Source organism: Mixophyes fleayi, chromosome 8 (assembly GCF_038048845.1).
Source record: "Mixophyes fleayi isolate aMixFle1 chromosome 8, aMixFle1.hap1, whole genome shotgun sequence".
NCBI classification, from domain to species: domain Eukaryota; kingdom Metazoa; phylum Chordata; class Amphibia; order Anura; family Limnodynastidae; genus Mixophyes; species Mixophyes fleayi.
Window position 1 is genome coordinate 135,943,441 of NC_134409.1, and position 19,817 is coordinate 135,963,257.

A 19,817-nucleotide genomic window follows, 5' to 3' on the forward strand; every position below is an offset into this window, starting at 1 on the left:
CGCTGTCTCCAACTGCATCGTTAAAGCAGAAATCCCAACGTGCAGCTTTCAGCTGATCCCCTCTGACCTGATGGTGACACATAAGGACGTATTTAATAACATGGGACAGAGAAGTGCAAAGGAAACAGTCAGATCTGGGCTTCGATTTTGTTAGAAGAAATAGAAAAATGAGAATCTGGTGAATAATGGACACAGCGACGTATTATCCAACGATCCCCCGGGGTTATTAGTCCCTTGTGGTTGGTTAATTGGACTCAGTAGACCAGGGAAGCGACACGTTGTAATAACACCTGCACTCAGCAGGAGGAGTTCCCTTATATTTCCTGCCAGTGGATAATTTGGTTATATTACCGTGTACATTACTATGTAGAATCATTCATCCACCACACCTGCAACTTGGGGTCTTTCTGTGATTCGGAGAACCAGGCCGAAATTCTACCACATCATTTAAAATGACCATTGTCTTTCCTTACACAGCCCCCACTATACATTAGTTTGTGCAACAGTGCTCCTCGTAGTGACTATAGGAGGAGGAGATCAGTGGTTGTCACTATGCGTATGACATCCCTCTACTCATTACTTTGTGTAGCAGAGCTCCTCATGGTAACTGTGGGATGAGACAGTCATTGATCATTCACGTCTATATAATACTCATCATTGCTTAGCAGCGCTCCTCGCAGTGCCCGCAGGAGGAAGCACTAGATAATCATGTATATGACATTCCCCTCATTACTTGTGTAGAAGTGCTCCTCCTAGTGGCTGTAGGAGGAGACAGTCAGTGAGCATGTCTGCGTGTATAACATTCTCCATCCTCACTACTTTATGTAGCACAGCTCCTCACAGTGACTGTAGGAGGAAGCACTCAGTAATCATGTCAGTGTATATGATATTACCCTCTTCATTACCTAGTGTAGCAGTTCTCCTAACAGTGATTGTAAGAGGAGGTGCTCAGTGATCACATCTGTGCGTAAGAAATTCCCTTTATTACCATGTGCAGCAGAGCTCCTCATGGGGACTGTGGGAGGAGACATTCAGTCACTAGATAGAGACATTCAATGATCATATCTGTGTGTATAGTATTCCTCATTACTTTTTGTAGCAGTGCTCCTCACAGTGACTGTAAGAGGAAGCACTCAGTAATCATGTATATGACCTTGTGTAGCAGAGCTCCTCACAGTGAGCAATTACCTTTTTCTTTCTGTGTTCATGGAACGAATGAGCCCCCGGGGTTATTCCTGGTTTCCAGATAAATAATCCCTATACAATACTGGTATTTTTATTGTATTTAAAGGACTTTTAAACTTACTGCATCTTCATGTAAATAAAGGTACCATCTATTGACCTCGGTGTTCGCAGTTATCAGGTGAGGTGACGATGTCCTCCATGAACAGACACTTCCAGCGCCGTTTGTGGTGACGCCTCCCTGAGGCGTTGACATATAAATGTGTGAATGTTACATCAGCAGTCTTATTAATCCAGCACCTTGTATTGTAGGCTTAGAGATCCTGTCATCACACATCACACATAGACCTGTATGTCGGATGAAGCGTAGAACTTGCAGTCACTGTCTCCGGTTCTCTCCTCCTCCCAGTGCTGCGATCTCGGCTTCCACACCAGCCTCGCTCGCACGTTCCGCACATACCTCTCCGCCGAGTACAACCTGGAGACCTCCCGCCACGAGGGCCTGGACATCATGGAGAACGCGGTGGATAACTTGGACGCTCGCAGCGACAAGCACAAGGTCATGGATCTGTGTAACCAGGTCTTCTGTCCTCCGCTGAAGTTTGACTACCAGCCCCATATGGGCGATGAGGTAGGTCCCCCCTGTCTGATATACTCCCAGGGCTCTACCTGACTCCTGACCTTACCCACCATCTCTGCTGCCCCTTCCCAGGTGTGCCAGGTGAGCGCCCAGCAGCCGGTACAGATGGAGCTGCTTGTGCGCTACCACCAGCTGCAGTCCCGCCTCACCACCCTGAAGATTGAAAACGAGGAGGTGAGGTCACTCCTAAAGTATGTTAGCAGCTTATACACTGTCATCTAATAACAGCCAATCAGACGACAGCTCTCATCCTAGTCTAACTTGCACTTATACAAGTCTGTATCTGATTGGTTGCCAGGGGTTACAGCAGTTATTTGCACTGTTATTAAAGTGTCACCTACTCACGGTGGAGGCAGTCGGTATGTGAGCTGAGACTATGCTTTATATCAGTTCACAATGAGGCAGTGACGTCAACGAGGCACGAGGCACCAACAGATACGCTGCATCCTCATGCATTTTAGTTCAGCTCACAGAATGGTTGTCAGAGCGCTAACTGTGCGTCTGTTGGGGCAGGTGAGGAAGACCCTGGACGCCACCATGCAGACCCTGCAGGACATGCTGACCGTGGAGGATTTTGACGTCTCTGACGCCTTCCAGCACAGCCGGTCCACCGAGTCCATCAAATCCGCCGCCTCCGAGACTTATATGAGCAAACTGAACATCTCCAAGAGGCGGTCCAACCAGCAGGAGACGGAGAGTTTCTACTTTTCGGTAGGACCCCCTCTTAACCCCCACTTCCATATTCAGTTCCTCCTGTAACGGGTGTAGTGCGAGTTATCTGTGCTGTAAACACCAACGCCGTTTACTCCTACGTAATTATTCTGATAATGAACAGAGCGACATAGAAAAGATAACTACTTACCAGTAAAGACACAGAGGAAATCCGATGAGAGGACATCGCGACACTTCTAAATGACGTCAGTTGCGTGCGTGACTTTGTTTTTTTTTTTCTAAAGTGGCAACGCACGGACTATGGTAATATTAATTTTATTCCTAACGCTAACCCAAAGGTATTACTTATCTGGGTCCGTGCGTTGCTGCTTTAAAAGCCGAAATTTCCAAGTCGCGCACGCAGCTGACGTCATTTGGAAGCGTTGCGATGTCCTCTCATCGGATTTCCTCTTTGTCCCTTTACTGGTAATTTGTTATCTTTTCTAAGTCGCTCTGTTCATTATCGAAATAATTACGTAGGAGTAAACGGTGTCCGATAACTCCACCGCCTGTAACAGAATGAGTAATATTTAATGAAAGTCCATCAAAGGAAATAATAATAAAAACAAAAACGCTGTCGGCCTCTTTTTAGATCAGTAAATATAGATATGTACCCAAATGTCGGCTGACCCTCTCTGCTCTCTCTTATAGAAGTTTAAGGAGTACTTGAATGGCAGTAACCTCATCACCAAACTCCAGGCCAAACACGATCTCCTGAAACAGACCCTGGGAGAAGGTGAGTAACCTGGGTCAATGCACAAAATCCCAACTCTCTTCTTGTCCACGTTACCCCTGGTACAAATCAACGCTGCTCTTTGTGGAGTATTTGTTAATTAAATATATCAGCAAATGAGGGGGGTCCTTTCCCGGGAGCCGGCTGGTGTGGGGGGTTCTATGGAAGCTCTATTGAGAACTACGGACGGCTCTCAGGTGAAGCGGGGGTTACCCGGAGGGGGTAATCTTTATATTGGGTTAGTGGGTTATATTATATTTGCTGTACATGTTTGAGGAACGATATCTCTGCTAAAGGCGGATCTGTCCATTAGCTGAAGCTCGTTAGTAACGTGGATGGAGTTTAGTAATCAATACTCGTTATCTAATACCAGTCCTTATCCCAGCTGGAGTGATCGTGGGTTTGACAGTAACATATTAATGTTATTTTTTAAATATCGTCCTCTTTCTGCTTTCAGGTGAAAGATCGGACTACGGAACCACCAGGTAAGTCTGTGCCCTACGTTCTTACAAGTGACTTTATAGACGGAAACGGTTGTATTGGTTGACTATGGAAAGTATTGGGTGGGTGGGTGGGTGGGTGGGTGCAGAGACCCTCTAGTCCTTCAATGGTCACTCTAGCACCAGAGATGCAGCAAATAGAAGATAAAGGGGAATCGCCCCAGGGTGCAGCTTACCCAGTAGACGCCATGCAGGGCACAGATTGTTACTCATTTTGTTTTCTGCCCAGTGCTGGTCATAATGAATTACTAATTAACTACCATTTTCAGGCTTCCCTTATTTTGTAAAAACCATATCCCCAATTTTGTTGAAGCCATAGCCTCCATTTTGTTGAAGCCATGTCCCCCATTTTGTTGAAGCCATATCTCTGCACATTTTACCATGGTATTATTTGACAGCTTGTTCCATTTCCCCAGGCCCCCGACTCTTCCCCCTAAGCCCCAGAAAATGAGGAAGCCCAGGCCTCGCTCTCTTTATAACCATATGCTCTTTAACGGGAATATGGAGCAGTTTATCAAGGTACTGGTGGTTGGTGTGTGGGGACTGAGTCTGCTCCGCTGCCTCTCAGCACGGCCTCCTCCTCACCTCCCTCTCTCTGCACCGGCCTCTGTGCTTCTCCTTTACTCCCTTATCTCTGACATTATTCTGCGGGTTTCTTTCATTAATTCTAGCAGAGCAGCCGCACTCCCAGCTAGCACAAAACCAGGACTCGTTCAGCGCTCAGTAATCCTAGATACAACTAAAGTGCAGAGCAATACGATGTACTGTAACCATAGCAACGCAGTTCCGTTTAGTAAGGAATTGTCGGCTCGGTTGCCGTGGGTTACAGCAACTTTTTTTTCTGATCCCCAGGTTGAATAAAACTTCTTAATTATAATTCACATCTTGTGGGCCCTTTAATGCTTCCAAATATGTTTTAATTTCCTTCGGGATTCCTCACTGGAGCTAAGCTGTTATCTCGGCATTCCCAGATAGAGTCGGAGTATTGACTGATGTGTGGGGCTTAGGAGTGCGAAATCCTTTAGGAAAACAGAAGTCTGCAAATTAATTTTTAAAGTAGTCATGATGAAATCTTTATAAGGGGTATATTCAGCAAAATAAATTTTTAGACTGTTTAATCTCTTAAGGAAAACTGGGAGTAGAGAATTCTCCATGTTCGTAGATGGCGGACGGTCTTTAGCACCGCGTCGACTGCTTAAGCGCACCGTTAGCGTGCGTTGTGAACAACGGCGCTTTCTGCGAAGCAGACTGAGCAGTGAGAGACGCGGTGACCTAGATTCTGCTGGGTGTTGGGCGCCCCACGTCCTCCCCATCTGACGCACAGGAGGAAGCCGCTGGCTCCCCCCGATGCTGACTCAGCATGTCCTGCGGGATAAATATAGCCCCAACAGTAACCAGAGATCCGCGATGTCTGCCGGGGACGCAGCGGACCTAGAGGTTTATAGGGAACTTTTTTGGGCTGTTGAATTATTTTTTTTTATTGGCTCACAACTTATGTAATGATAATAGAATACCAAAATAAACTAAAATAACAACACGTACAGAGCGAAGTGCAAAACAGAAGCCATACATACAAGTAAATATAAATATATATATATATACATACGTACAGTACATGTATGAGGCATAGAGTGCTGGACTTATAGTTCAGCAATTACTCCCAAATACAACCCAATTTTATAGTATATACTACATGTGTTTCCACATGTGATACAAACGCATTGCAGACCCCAGTGTTAGAATAACCTTAAATTATTATTATTACTATATGATATGATTATATGACATGAGTCCCTGAATTCTGATCCTTCACTATATATCAACAAACCTGTCTGATTAGTAAACAAGTAGAGGAGGAAAAAGCCTCAATATTGAGAACAGTTTATTTATTGATCCAAGTCAGTGACTTTGTATACGGGATTGACTTTTATCAATAAATGTCAGCGTGCGGTTAGCAACAACTTAATTAAACAGAACCGTTCTGACTTTAATAACAGATCACGCAGTTCTACCCCCTTTACACCATATCAAAATTTTTTTTTTGCAGGTTTAGATCTTTAGTCCTCGTTAGCGGTACCCGTCGCCTACATGCAGAGGAAGCAGCCATTTTTTGCGGGCTGGACTCGCTATTCATAAGACACGAGACCTCAGTGGTATCTGTGGCTCCTAGGGAATTGACCAGCTGCATTCTTATTATAATATTGGTTCAGCCCACAGGACAGCTCCCACCATTGTGATTATACTGATTACCTGTATTCTGATTTCCTCTCGTCATGGTCTTCGGTGGCGCTGGTTCATGGTGCAGGGTGATGCTCAGGTGGTGGGTTAGCCTCCTCTGTGTCCTGTTTTCCTGCTGACTCTCGCTTCTCCTTTCTATGTCTCTCTGCCGCTGTCGCTGCTGCTGTGTGTTTGTGTTTGTTACTCAGAGGACGAAGAAATACTCGGAGCAGGAACCAGGTATTAATGCATGACTCCATATCCTGGAGTGACATCAGTTGCCCATTCTGCGCTCCTACTGTTTGCCCCCTCCCCCCCCCCCCCCCTTAGTGTAACGTGTCAGGACCATTGCCCAAAAATACAAAAATAGAGTTAGCAATTGGCAAATTACTGGTGAGACGAAGGGTGTGTGGCCATGTACAATATTTATATTATTTTCACATTTGTCTGTAAGTCCCAACTGCTGTGATACTACAAGTCCCAGCATGTCCTGTCAGTGGTCCTGCCTAGTGGTTTAATCAAATCTATCATAGAACATAAATATAGGGTACTCCCCTATGTGTGATATGTCATAATAATACATTTTATTTATGGGATTCTGGATTATTTATTCAGTCTTTGGGACAATAAACATGAGATAATTTGGTGGACAGAGACAGTAAAATAACTATTCCCCCCCCCAAAGTAAATAAATAACTAACGATAAGCCTATAACTGTGTCCAGCCTGTTAGTGAGTACATGTAACCTGGAGCAGTAACTGGATCACTGGGGTATATGTAGCTACAATGTTTTTCCCATCTACTGTCCCATTGTACCACCACTTACGCATGTTATTGTCCTCTGATGTCAGGATTCCGGTCAGCCAATCCCATTGGTGGTCGAGAGCTGTATCCGCTACATCAATTTATATGGTGAGTGAGATCCCTAATCTGCTTGTGTCTCATGGTGTGTCTGGTGTATGTTATGTCATGGGGTTGGAAATCTGTTAGGAAACTGGAAATAAGGACGATGTACGTGTGGAACTACAAACCTCAGCATGTTCTCCCAGACAAATGCTGTTCCGATTTTGATTCTGTATTGTGAGTCCACACGGTATAATTACCGGACACTTCGATCAAACTGACCAATCAGAATCTCGCTATGTGTCTGCGCAGCTTTAATCTGAATTGACTGAATTCAGTCATCTGAATAGAATTTGACTGTTATTAAGTTACGCAACCATTTTTAGACTGTTTGTTTTATCGCTGAAGTGAAGAGTAATGTGCGGTCTTTTTGAAGTGTCAGCCCAGTTGCCCATCAATGGTACAGGCTCGGAACTAGGGAACTGTCCGTTAAATGATAACTTAGAAGAGTGTTAAGGAGGTATTACACTTCCCATCCCAATAATAGCACTTTAAGCACTTTATTAAATGGTTTCCCCCTTATATTAATCCTCACTTACAGTGAATGAGAATTCTCACTAACAGACAGACTGTTTCTCCCTTATTGGGGCTCATCAGTGCGGCAGCTGAATTTTCTGCTCAATATAAGAGGCGCTACAGAGGCAGCAAAATAGTTTTAAGCTACTCCCTAGGGACAAATAAATAAAAAAAATACGAGATTTATGAGAAGGGATTAATGGGAAATGCAAATTATATGACGGCTTCTGACTCTGTTACATTGAATAGAGAACTCTGTCAACAGCTGTAATCCAGATGGGTTTTAATTATATTTAGCCTTCTTTGGTGAAGTGTGTAGCTAGAAGTATTCTTTCACTGTAAATTAACAGCTACTTTCTGTTCTAGTAAATTGTATTAGATGTCTTTTATGTTACATTCTTACTGTAGCTTTTGAATTCACAAAAATAAGGCTCTAATCTCTGCTTTGGGGTCAGGTCTTCAGCAACAAGGAATATTCAGAGTCCCGGGATCCCAAGTTGAGGTCAACGATATCAAGAACTCATTTGAAAGAGGTGAGTAAGGAGCCGCACATGTATATTGTCCACGCTGTGGAACTGATTTATTTATGTGACTTTTACTAGAATCGTCCTTTAAAATGTGTTGAATATATGAAATAACCGAAACAATCCCAGAGAAAAATAAGAATACCGACCTCTTTCATTGTACCATAAAATGTTCTTCTCATGTGATCACACCAGGAGAAGACCCTCTGGTAGAAGACCACTGTGAGCGAGATATTAATTCCGTGGCCGGGGTCTTGAAGCTGTATTTCCGAGGTTTGGAGAATCCGCTCTTTCCCAAGGAGAGGTTCCAAGACTTGATATCAACAATCAGTAAGTGTCCCAGCTGGGGGATCCCTACACCGTCTGTGGATAAAGGTTACTCTCGTAACGTGGAAATCACAGGGAAATAATTCTCAGGCACACCTACAAAGCTCTTTACTAATGTATAATATATATATATATATATGTATGTTGTATAGACGTTGATACGGGCACCATTTCAGTTGCTTCCATAGATGTCAGAGATGTTATCAGTGAAATATCTAATATGCTCGATATAGCACCTGGGAGTGTGTGATATCTGGTGCACAGAAAAGGTGCTGTAAATATAGCAACCGATGAGATGTGTTCATGTCTGGTATATACATCCCCCTGCACTAGGCACAATTAAGCAAAGACAATGTTACATTCTCTGATTACCGGTGCATCCTGGGAGTTGTAGTTCAACAACACCTGTACAGTTGCCTCCTCTTAGTGACTGGGAATCGCACATTGACACCTACTAACATCTCTCTCCGTTCTTCCAGAGATAGAGAACTCGTCGGAGCGGGTCCATCAGATACGTCAGATCCTCATCACTTTGCCCCGAGCCATCCTAGTGGTCATGAGATATCTCTTCGCCTTCCTCAACCAGTGAGTCGGGGGCACAAGGAGACGCTGGGTTTGGACAAGGGGGGAGATTTCAATGAAATTGTTTCTGCTGTGCGGCTGCCAATCCCCTTTGCCTATGGCTGGATCATGCAAATTAGCTGACCACCTGCTATGGAGGGCCACGCCCAGTGTCACATGGCCATTTGCCACGCCTACCGGATCAGTGAGCTGTTTAGCTACACGTTTGGATGGTCACGTTGCACCAACCTAGTTAATGCTTAGCTACTTTTTAAATTTGTCTTCCGGTAGGTTGAGGGGCAGGCGGGCGTCTGGGGGCGGGGCTCGGTGAATTGCGTCACTAAGCCCCACCCCCTAAGCAATTATCACCATTATTAGCAATTATTATTAGCAATCATTTTGGCCAGAGATAATCAAACCAACCGAATCAAACTGTGGCCAGATTTGGGCTGTCAAGATCAATTTATTAATTACTTGAAGAATCACAGCACGACAGTCATTGTTTGATGCACTAACTGCAGCCCTTGCAGCTGCATTGGTATAGATAATATATATGTATTTATGGTCTGCTGTGAGCACATTGCTGTATTATTACTTGATCTTGCCTGCCACCTGCTGGCTGAAGCATGTAATATCTCGTTATTGAATCCAACACGGCAGTGGTAGATGGAGTATGTGTACTGCAGTCTATGTACAGCGCTGTGTAATATGATTAGATCTATATAATTAACAATAAATAAGTGCAGGCCATGATGGGGTCGCCGTAGCTAAGTCTGCAGTGTATCACACAAGCTGCGTTTTACTGAACTGATTATTATTTGTAGATACGACGTTCACCGGTGTCTCTAGTAACGTGTACAACGCACTATGGTTTCTTACAGCTTGTCCCAGTACAGTGATGAGAACATGATGGACCCCTATAACTTGGCCATCTGCTTCGGACCAACGCTGATGCCCATCCCGGACTCACAGGACCCGGTGTCCTGCCAGGCACATGTCAATGAGGTCATCAAAAGTATCATCGTTAACCATGAAGCAATCTTCCCAACTCTCCGCGAACTAGAGGGGCCGGTGTATGAGAAGTGCATGACCGGGGGTGAGGAGTACTGGTAAATATGGTCCCTTATCTACACCTATACTGACCATTGTCCCCTATACTACACCCTATACTGACCATTATACCTTATACTACACCCTATACTGACCATTCTACCTTATACTACACCCTATACTGACCATTGTCCCCTATACTACACCCTATACTGACCATTGTCCCCTATACTACACCCTATACTGACCATTCTACCTTATACTACTCCCTATACTGACTATTATCCCTTATACTACACCCTATACTGACCATTCTACCTTATACTACACCCTATACTGACCATTCTACCTTATACTACACCCTATACTGACCATTGTCCCCTATACTACACCCTATACTGACCACTATCCCTTATACTACACCCTATACTGACCATTGTCCCCTATACTACACCCTATACTGACCACTATCCCTTATACTACACCCTATACTGACCACTATCCCTTATACTACACCCTATACTGACCATTGTCCCTTATACTACACCCTATACTGACCATTGTTCCTTATACTGACCATTGTCCCCTATACTGACCATTCTACCTTATACTACACCCTATACTGACCATTATACCTTATACTACACCCTATACTGACCATTGTCCCCTATACTACACCCTATACTGACCACTATCCCTTATACTACACCCTATACTGACCACTATCCCTTATACTACACCCTATACTGACCATTGTCCCTTATACTACACCCTATACTGACCATTGTTCCTTATACTGACCATTGTCCCCTATACTGACCATTATACCTTATACTACAGTCTATACTGACCATTATACCTTATACTACACCCTATACTGACCATTGTCCCCTATACTACAGTCTATACTGACCATTGTCCCCTATACTACACCCTATACTGACCATTCTACCTTATACTACACCCTATACTGACCATTCTACCTTATACTACACCCTATACTGACCATTCTACCTTATACTACACCCTATACTGACCATTGTCCCCTATACTACACCCTATACTGACCATTATACCTTATACTACACCCTATACTAACCATTATACCTTATACTACACCCTATACTGACCATTATACCTTATACTACACCCTATACTGACCATTCTACCTTATACTACACCCTATACTGACCATTGTCTCTTATACTACACCCTATACTGACCATTGTCCCCTATACTACACCCTATACTGACCATTGTTCCCTATACTGACCATTGTCCCTTATACTACACCCTATACTGACCCATGTCCCCTATACTGACCATTCTACCTTATACTACACCCTATACTGACCATTATACCTTATACTACACCCTATACTGACCATTCTACCTTATACTACACCCTATACTGACCATTGTCCCCTATACTACACCCTATACTGACCATTCTACCTTATACTACACCCTATACTGACCATTGTCCCTTATACTACACCCTATACTGACCATTGTCCCCTATACTACACCCTATACTGACCATTATACCTTATACTACACCCTATACTAACCATTCTACCTTATACTACACCCTATACTGACCATTGTCCCCTATACTGACCATTGTCCCCTATACTACAGTCTATACTGACCATTGTCCCTTATACTACACCCTATACTGACCATTATACCTTATACTACACCCTATACTGACCATTCTACCTTATACTACACCCTATACTGACCATTGTCCCCTATACTACACCCTATACTGACCATTCTACCTTATACTACACCCTATACTGACCATTGTCCCCTATATTTCACCCTATACCGACCATTGTCCCCTATACTACACCCTATACTGACCATTCTACCTTATACTACACCCTATACTGACCATTGTCCCCTATACTGACCATTGTCCCCTATACTACACCCTATACTGACCATTGTTCCCTATACTGACCATTGTCCCCTATACTACACCCTATACTGACCATTGTCCCCTATACTACACCCTATACCGACCATTGTCCCCTATACTACACCCTATACTGACCATTCTACCTTATACTACACCCTATACTGACCATTGTCCCCTATACTGACCATTGTCCCCTATACTACACCCTATACTGACCATTGTTCCCTATACTGACCATTGTCCCCTATACTACACCCTATACTGACCATTGTTCCCTATACTGGCCATTGTCCCTTATACTACACCCTATACTGACCCATGTCCCCTATACTGACCATTCTACCTTATACTACACCCTATACTGACCATTCTCTATGAGCTATGGGTGCAGGTAAATGTCTCTCACATTGAGCTCCATGAAGCGTCCCTACTCAGTAATATTAGTGAGGGTGAGTCGGACGCCCCCTGGGCGCTGCCAGCTCTCTGGGCGCTGCCAGCTCTCTGGTACCTCTGAGTTGCCGTCTGTGATGCTGAATGTGGGTTTCAGGTGAATGGCTTCTTGTGTTGTCTTTGCAGCGACAGTCCGCACAGTGAGCCGGGGGCTATCGATGAGGTCGACCATGACAATGGCACAGAGCCACACACCAGTGATGAAGGTGAGCAACAGGCGGATCTGTCTCCCCCGACCAATGAGAATGAGGACTGCAGTCCCGCTGTTATTACGCCCTCTCCACTCATTTAAATAATCTCGTCCCACATAATGAAATCTTCGCACTTAGTAGGAAACGTCCACAAACAATCTCACTCCTCCCATGGACCGCCCCCCACCTACGTCACATCAATGCTTTACAGAGAATTAAACTGTCATCTGTATTTATTGTTGGGGTGTCTCTGTCATCTGTGACCCTATAATCACTGTCGTAGGTGATAATGACGCTTTTGTATCATGTGCTCCTAGAGGTGGAGCAGATTGAAGCCATCGCTAAGTTTGACTACATGGGGCGCACACCTCGAGAACTGTCCTTTAAGAAGGGGGCATCCCTGCTCCTGTACCACCGAGCGTCAGAGGACTGGTGGGAGGGACGTCACAACGGAGTGGATGGTTTAATACCACATCAGTACATCGTGGTCCAAGATCTGTGAGTACCTGATCCTAACAGATCCATTGCTCTTGTCTGAGGATAATATTGCCGCTCCTGCATGATCACATGGCCTATTCATTGTCACTGGTCAGTAATCATCTTACCACACGAGCTGTCCACGTGATCCAGCAGCCTTCACCTCGCACTAACCTCTCAGTGGCGCTGATCTCACGCTAACTGCTCCGTGGTACTGATCTCACACTAACTCCTCCATGGTACTGATCTCACACTAACTCCTCCATGGTACTGATCTCACACTAACTCCTCTGTGACACTGATCTCACACTAACTCCTCCATGATACTGATCTCACACTAACTCCTCCGTGGCACTGATCTCACACTAACTCCTCTATGACACTGATCTCACACTAACTCCTCTGTGACACTGATCTCACACTAACTCCTCTATGACACTGATCTCACACTAACTCCTCTGTGACACTGATCTCACACTAACTCCTCCATGGTACTGATCTCACACTAACTCCTCCGTGGCACTGATCTCACACTAACTCCTCCATGGTACTGATCTCACACTAACTTCTCCATGGTACTGATCTCACACTAACTCCTCCATGACACTGATCTCACACTAACTCCTCCGTGGCACTGATCTCACACTAACTCCTCCGTGACATTGATCTCACACTAACCTCTCAGTGGCGCTGATCTCACACTAACTCCTCCGTGGCATTGATCTCACACTAACTCCTCCGTGGTACTGATCTCACACTAACTCCTCTGTGACACTGATCTCACACTAACTCCTCCGTGGTACTGATCTTACACTAACTCCTCCGTGGCACTGATCTCACACTAACTCCTCCATGGCACTGATCTCACACTAACTCCTCTATGGTACTGATCTCACACTAACTCCTCTATGGTACTGATCTCACACTAACTCCTCCATGGTACTGATCTCACACTAACTCCTCCGTGACATTGATCTCACACTAACTCCTCCATGGTACTGATCTCACACTAACTCCTCCGTGGCACTGATCTCACACTAACTCCTCCGTGACACTGATCTCACACTAACTCCTCCGTGGCACTGATCTCACACTAACTCCTCCATGGTACTGATCTCACACTAACTCCTCTGTGACACTGATCTCACACTAACTCCTCCGTGGTACTGATCTCACACTAACTCCTCCATGGTACTGATCTCACACTAACTCCTCCATGGTACTGATCTCACACTAACTCCTCCGTGTCACTGATCTCACACTAACCTCTCAGTGGCACTGATCTCACACTAACTCCTCCGTGGTACTGATCTCACACTAACTCCTCCATGGTACTGATCTCACACTAACTCCTCTATGACACTGATCTCACACTAACTCCTCCGTGGCACTGATCTCACACTAACTCCTCCATGGTACTGATCTCACACTAACTCCTCCATGGTACTGATCTCACACTAACTCCTCCGTGACATTGATCTCACACTAACTCCTCCATGGTACTGATCTCACACTAACTCCTCCATGGTACTGATCTCACACTAACTCCTCCATGGTACTGATCTCACACTAACTCCTCCGTGTCACTGATCTCACACTAACCTCTCAGTGGCACTGATCTCACGCTAACTGCTCCGTGGTGCGGATCTCACGCTAACTGCTCCGTGGTGCGGATCTCACGTTAACTCCTTTGTGGTACTGATCTCACACTAACTCCTCCGTGGCACTGATCTCACACTAACTCCTCTATGACACTGATCTCACACTAACTCCTCCGTGGCACTGATCTCACACTAACTCCTCCATGGTACTGATCTCACACTAACTCCTCCGTGACATTGATCTCACACTAACTCCTCCATGGTACTGATCTCACACTAACTCCTCCATGACATTGATCTCACACTAACTCCTCTGGGCACTGATCTCACACGAACTCCTCTGTGACACTGATCTCACACTAACTCCTCTATGACACTGATCTCACACTAACTCCTCTGTGGCACTGATCTCACACTAACTCCTCCATGACATTGATCTCACACTAACTCCTCTGGGCACTGATCTCACACGAACTCCTCTGTGACACTGATCTCACACTAACTCCTCTGTGACACTGATCTCACACTAACTCCTCTATGACACTGATCTCACACTAACTCCTCCATGGTACTGATCTCACACTAACTCCTCCATGGTACTGATCTCACACTAACTCCTCCGTGACATTGATCTCACACTAACTCCTCAGTGGCACTGATCTCACACTTACTCCTCCGTGGCACTGATCTCACACTTACTCCTCCGTGACGCTGATCTCACACTAACTCCTCAGTGGCGCTGATCTCACACTTGCTCCTCCGTGGCACTGATCTCTCACTTACTCCTCCGTGGCGCTGATCTCACACTTACTCCTCCGTGGCACTGAGCTCACACTAACTCCTCCGTGACGCTGATCTCACACTAACTCCTCAGTGGCGCTGATCTCTCACTTACTCCTCCGTGGCACTGATCTCACACTTGCTCCTCCGTGGCACTGATCTCACACTAACTCCTCAGTGGCACTGATCTCTCACTTACTCCTCCGTGGCGCTGATCTCACACTCCTCCGTGACACTGATGTTGTTCTCTCTTGCTTTAGGGATGATGCGTTCTCAGACAGCCTGAGCCAGAAAGCGGACAGTGAGGCCAGCAGTGGGCCCCTCCTGGATGATAAATCCTCCTCTAAGAATGATATCCAGTCACCCACCGAGCACCTGCAGGAATACAGCTTTGCTGGAGTATTGGGCAGGTATTTTATTTATTAACATTTATCTATATTCTGCAGAATTTTGAAATTGGGAACAAATACAGTTATCAGGCTGGTTATTACCAGACAGACAAAGTGCTGGGAGGGCGCTGCTCAGAAGCTTATAGTCCATAGATAAAGAGACGTTAGATACACGTGGGTTAGATACACATGAGTAAGTCACACTTGGTGGATGTAATGGGAAGAAGTGATTGGTTGGATATATGATGCTGGTTTGGGGTTGTTAGAGGACAGAAGTAGAATAATTGTAACTCTATGTAGAGGGGGGTGATCAGTTTGGATGCTGGGGAGACACGGTGGGAAATTGCACAGAGTGGGAACAACCAGTAAAAGCCCTGTAACTGGGAATAGGCGCCGGTACAGAGCGCAGGTACTGAGTGCGGGTACTGAGTGCGGGTACTGAGTGCGGGTACTGAGTGCGGGTACTGAGTGCGGGTACTGAGTGCGGGTACAGAGCGCCGTTACTGAGCGCCGTTACGTAGTGCAGGTACGGAGCGCCGGTACAGAGCGCCGGTACAGAGCGCCGTTACAGAGCGCCGGTACAGAGCGCAGGTACAGAGCGCCGGTACAGAGCGCAGGTACTGAGCGCAGGTACAGAGCGCAGGTACAGAGCGCCGGTACAGAGCGCAGGTACTGAGCGCAGGTACTGAGCGCAGGTACTGAGCGCAGGTACTGAGTGCAGGTACTGAGTGCCGGTACTGAGCGCAGGTACAGAGCGCCGGTACAGAGCGCAGGTACTGAGCGCAGGTACTGAGCGCAGGTACTGAGTGCAGGTACTGAGTGCAGGTACTGAGTGCCGGTACTGAGTGCCGGTACTGAGTGCAGGTACAGAGCCCCGGTACAGAGCGCCTGTACAGAGCACAGGTACAGAGCGCCAGTACAGAACGCAGGTACTGAGCGCAGGTACTGAGCGCAGGTACAGAGTGTAGGTACTGTGCGCAGGTACTGAGCGCAGGTACTGGATGTGGGGAAAAAAGCACAGTTGTGAATCAAGGATTACACCTAGGCAGCGAACTTGCGGGGTGGGATTTATGGTCCTGTTATCAACAAAAATAGAAATGTCAGACAGGAAGCTTCTATTGTTGGGTGGGAATATTATTAATTCAGTTTTTGAAAGATTGAGTTTGAGTTGGCGAGAAGACATCCAGGACGAAATGGCAGAAGGACAGTCAGTAACGCGGGACATCACAAATGGTGAAAGATCAGAAGAGGATAGATAGATTTGTGTATCATCCACATAGAGATGATACTGAAATCCAAAGGAACTTATTAGTTTTCCAAGAGAAGTGGTGTAAATAGAGAATAGCAGAGGACCTAGGACTGAGCCTTGTGGTCTCCAACTGATAAAGGAAGCGGAGCAGAGGTGGATCCAGAGAAATTAACACTGAAGGAGCGATTAGATAGGTAGGATGAGAACCAGGATAGGACAGTGTCTTGAAGACCTTGGGATTGTAGTGTTTGTATGAGGAGAGAGTGGTCAACAGTGTCAAATGCAGCAGAGAGATCCAGGAGAATTAGAAGAGAGTAATGGTTTAGCACTGACTCAATCATTAAATACCGTCTCTGTGGGGTGTTTATGGGTCCAGTGACCAGATTACACAAGTGATATAAATATATGTAAAATATATCCTTATATGTGGTGATGTCATATGTGTCACATGACCCGCAGTGTTCCGTGACGGAATGTTGGTAAAACAGAACCTGGTTATAATGTCAAGTAACTTGTTTTGTATCAAATTGAAGCTTACTATAAGTATTATTAGGAGTAACGTGTCAATATTACGATATATTACACTACCCCCTATATATACCGTACTGTCATTATCCCCAGGCAGACTGATCTCTGACAATCGTCCTCCATACTCAGCACTTCCCACATTATCTCTGTGTTTCAGGGTCAGACTAAGATCTGACGGAGCGGCAATACCGCGCAGGAGGAGCGGGGGGGACAACCACAGCCCGCCAAGACCCCTAGGTCCCTGTATTGACACCCCGCCCCGAGCTGCCGCTTGCCCAAGTAGCCCCCACAAGTTGTCTCTGAACAGAGGACGGGTGGACAGTCCGGAGAAGCGAAGACTGGCGACATTCGGAAGCGCTGGGAGCATTAATTACCCCGAGAGGAAGGGGCTGCACGATGTCATATCTCTGCGCTCAGTCACTGGGGGGACGAGGCACAGCAGCCTGGGAGACCACAAGTCGCTGGAGGCAGAAGCGCTAGCTGAGGTAATTATATGTGACTGGTCCATTATTAGCTTATAATACACAACTGATATACGGATAAACTCCTGTATGTCATCGCTTATAATCGCTGAGTTCTGATGTCATTAATTCAGCGCTCTTTAGTAAAACTTCTGCATTATAGGGAATAACACCCCTTATAATATACAGTGCACTATATATTATCAGATTTATCTGTAACCTTTCAACCCTATATTGGGCTTAGAGCAACGAGATTCACCAGCAAACAAGTGTCTGTCGTTAATGTCATTTCAGGGACTAAATAATGATAATTAATAGGCATTAGAAAGTGCGGTTGTAACTGTAGTATAGAACCCCTTAGACCACACTAATGTCCTTACACGTTTAGGCGACTGTTTAGATTTAATTTTTGTAGTTGATTGTGTATTAAAAACAGAATATTCTAATTTCCTTTTACAAAGGGAAGGTTAAATAATAATGGGGACCAAATAATGATTTTATAAAGAAAATGTGCATTGTTTTGTAGTATTGTTCCGTGTCACATTATGTTGCTTTATCTCTTAATGCTGAACAGGGAATACACGGCGTTAAAAAGAAAAAAGCTGAAAAAATAGAATATGAAACATGAATTCCTCTTGTTTTGTAATATGTTTTTGTTCATACTGTCGGGATTTGGGGAGAGCCTAGTTAGGGGAATTTAACCCTATGGGGCATACTCAATTGTCGGCGGGATTGACGAAAATCCCGCGATCCGCGCACAATTACCGTTATTACGTAATTGTGCACGGAAATTCAGCGAGAGATTACCGTATTATTGGTAATAGTTTTTCCGCTGCGGAACCCGCCGACAGTTGATAATGCCCCTATATGTTTTATTTTCCCTTTAGATTTGTTTAGTAAATATATTAAGGGATAACTTTATACAAATATCCTTGCTATAATACTTTACCTCAATTCTATGATGGTCCTAGTATGTCAACTCGTAGAGCTCACTGTCTACTACAGCACCATTATTTTGCTTCCCAAAATCCATTTTGCTCCTTCCAGAGCCCATTTAACAGAGGTTTGGTAATCCTCTCACAACATGATAGCTTAGGGCATTGGAGAACGGGAAGGGATATGTCCTGCATCATCGGAGTGGAGTATGATGTCACCAGGGTAGAGTGTGATGTCATCAGGGTGGAGTATGATGTCATTAGGATGGAGTGTGATGTCATCAGGGTGGAGTATGATGTCATACGAGTGGAGTGTGATGTCATCAGGGTGGAGTATGATGTCATTAGGATGGAGTGTGATGTCATCAGGGTGGAGTATGATGTCATACGGGTGGAGTGTGATGTCATCAGGGTGGAGTATGATGTCATTAGGATGGAGTGTGATGTCATCAGGGTGGAGTGTGATGTCATCAGGGTGGAGTATGATGTTATTAGGGTTGCTGCCAGGTCCAGAAAGATCTGAAAATATGACAGAGCAGCAAAGGGGTGGCAGACAGAGCTCCCCAAATTTTCTCAAATCCTGCACATAACAGACTGGTTTAGCGTACACGGAGGCACAGTGATAACATAGAATGTGTGTAGCGTACACCGAGGCACAGTGATAACATAGAATGTGTGTAGCGTACACCGAGGCACAGTGATAACATAGAATGTGTGTAGCGTACACCGAGGCACAGTGATAACAGAATGTGTGTAGCGTACACCGAGGCACAGTGATAACATAGAATGTGTGTAGCGTACACCGAGGCACAGTGATAACATAGAATGTGTGTAGCGTACACCGAGGCACAGTGATAACATAGAATGTATGTAGCGTACACCGAGGCACAGTGATAACATAGAATGTGTGTAGTGTACACGGAGGCACAGTGATAACAGAATGTGTGTAGCGTACACCGAGGCAC

At 45.3% G+C, this 19,817-nt stretch overlaps 1 protein-coding gene across 4 annotated transcripts in view; it reads left to right on the forward strand.

Moving 5' to 3' along the window:
* Positions 1 to 19,817, forward strand: part of SRGAP3 (SLIT-ROBO Rho GTPase activating protein 3) — an 82,510-nt gene that overhangs the window by 49,493 nt on the left and 13,200 nt on the right. For 2 of the 4 annotated variants that reach the window (XM_075183733.1, XM_075183731.1), the window contains exons 7-21: positions 1,592 to 1,813; positions 1,895 to 1,996; positions 2,336 to 2,533; positions 3,185 to 3,269; positions 3,724 to 3,751; positions 4,183 to 4,285; positions 6,835 to 6,895; positions 7,858 to 7,935; positions 8,122 to 8,256; positions 8,733 to 8,838; positions 9,696 to 9,923; positions 12,368 to 12,447; positions 12,750 to 12,930; positions 15,551 to 15,700; positions 17,614 to 17,941. In XM_075183733.1, the coding sequence (XP_075039834.1) occupies positions 1,592 to 1,813; positions 1,895 to 1,996; positions 2,336 to 2,533; positions 3,185 to 3,269; positions 3,724 to 3,751; positions 4,183 to 4,285; positions 6,835 to 6,895; positions 7,858 to 7,935; positions 8,122 to 8,256; positions 8,733 to 8,838; positions 9,696 to 9,923; positions 12,368 to 12,447; positions 12,750 to 12,930; positions 15,551 to 15,700; positions 17,614 to 17,941 (2,085 nt within the window). Of the gene's footprint in view, positions 1 to 1,591; positions 1,814 to 1,894; positions 1,997 to 2,335; positions 2,534 to 3,184; positions 3,270 to 3,723; positions 3,752 to 4,182; positions 4,286 to 6,192; positions 6,224 to 6,834; positions 6,896 to 7,857; positions 7,936 to 8,121; positions 8,257 to 8,732; positions 8,839 to 9,695; positions 9,924 to 12,367; positions 12,448 to 12,749; positions 12,931 to 15,550; positions 15,701 to 17,613; positions 17,942 to 19,817 lie in introns of those variants that run through there. The other 2 variants (XM_075183732.1, XM_075183734.1) reach the window with 2 other exon arrangements.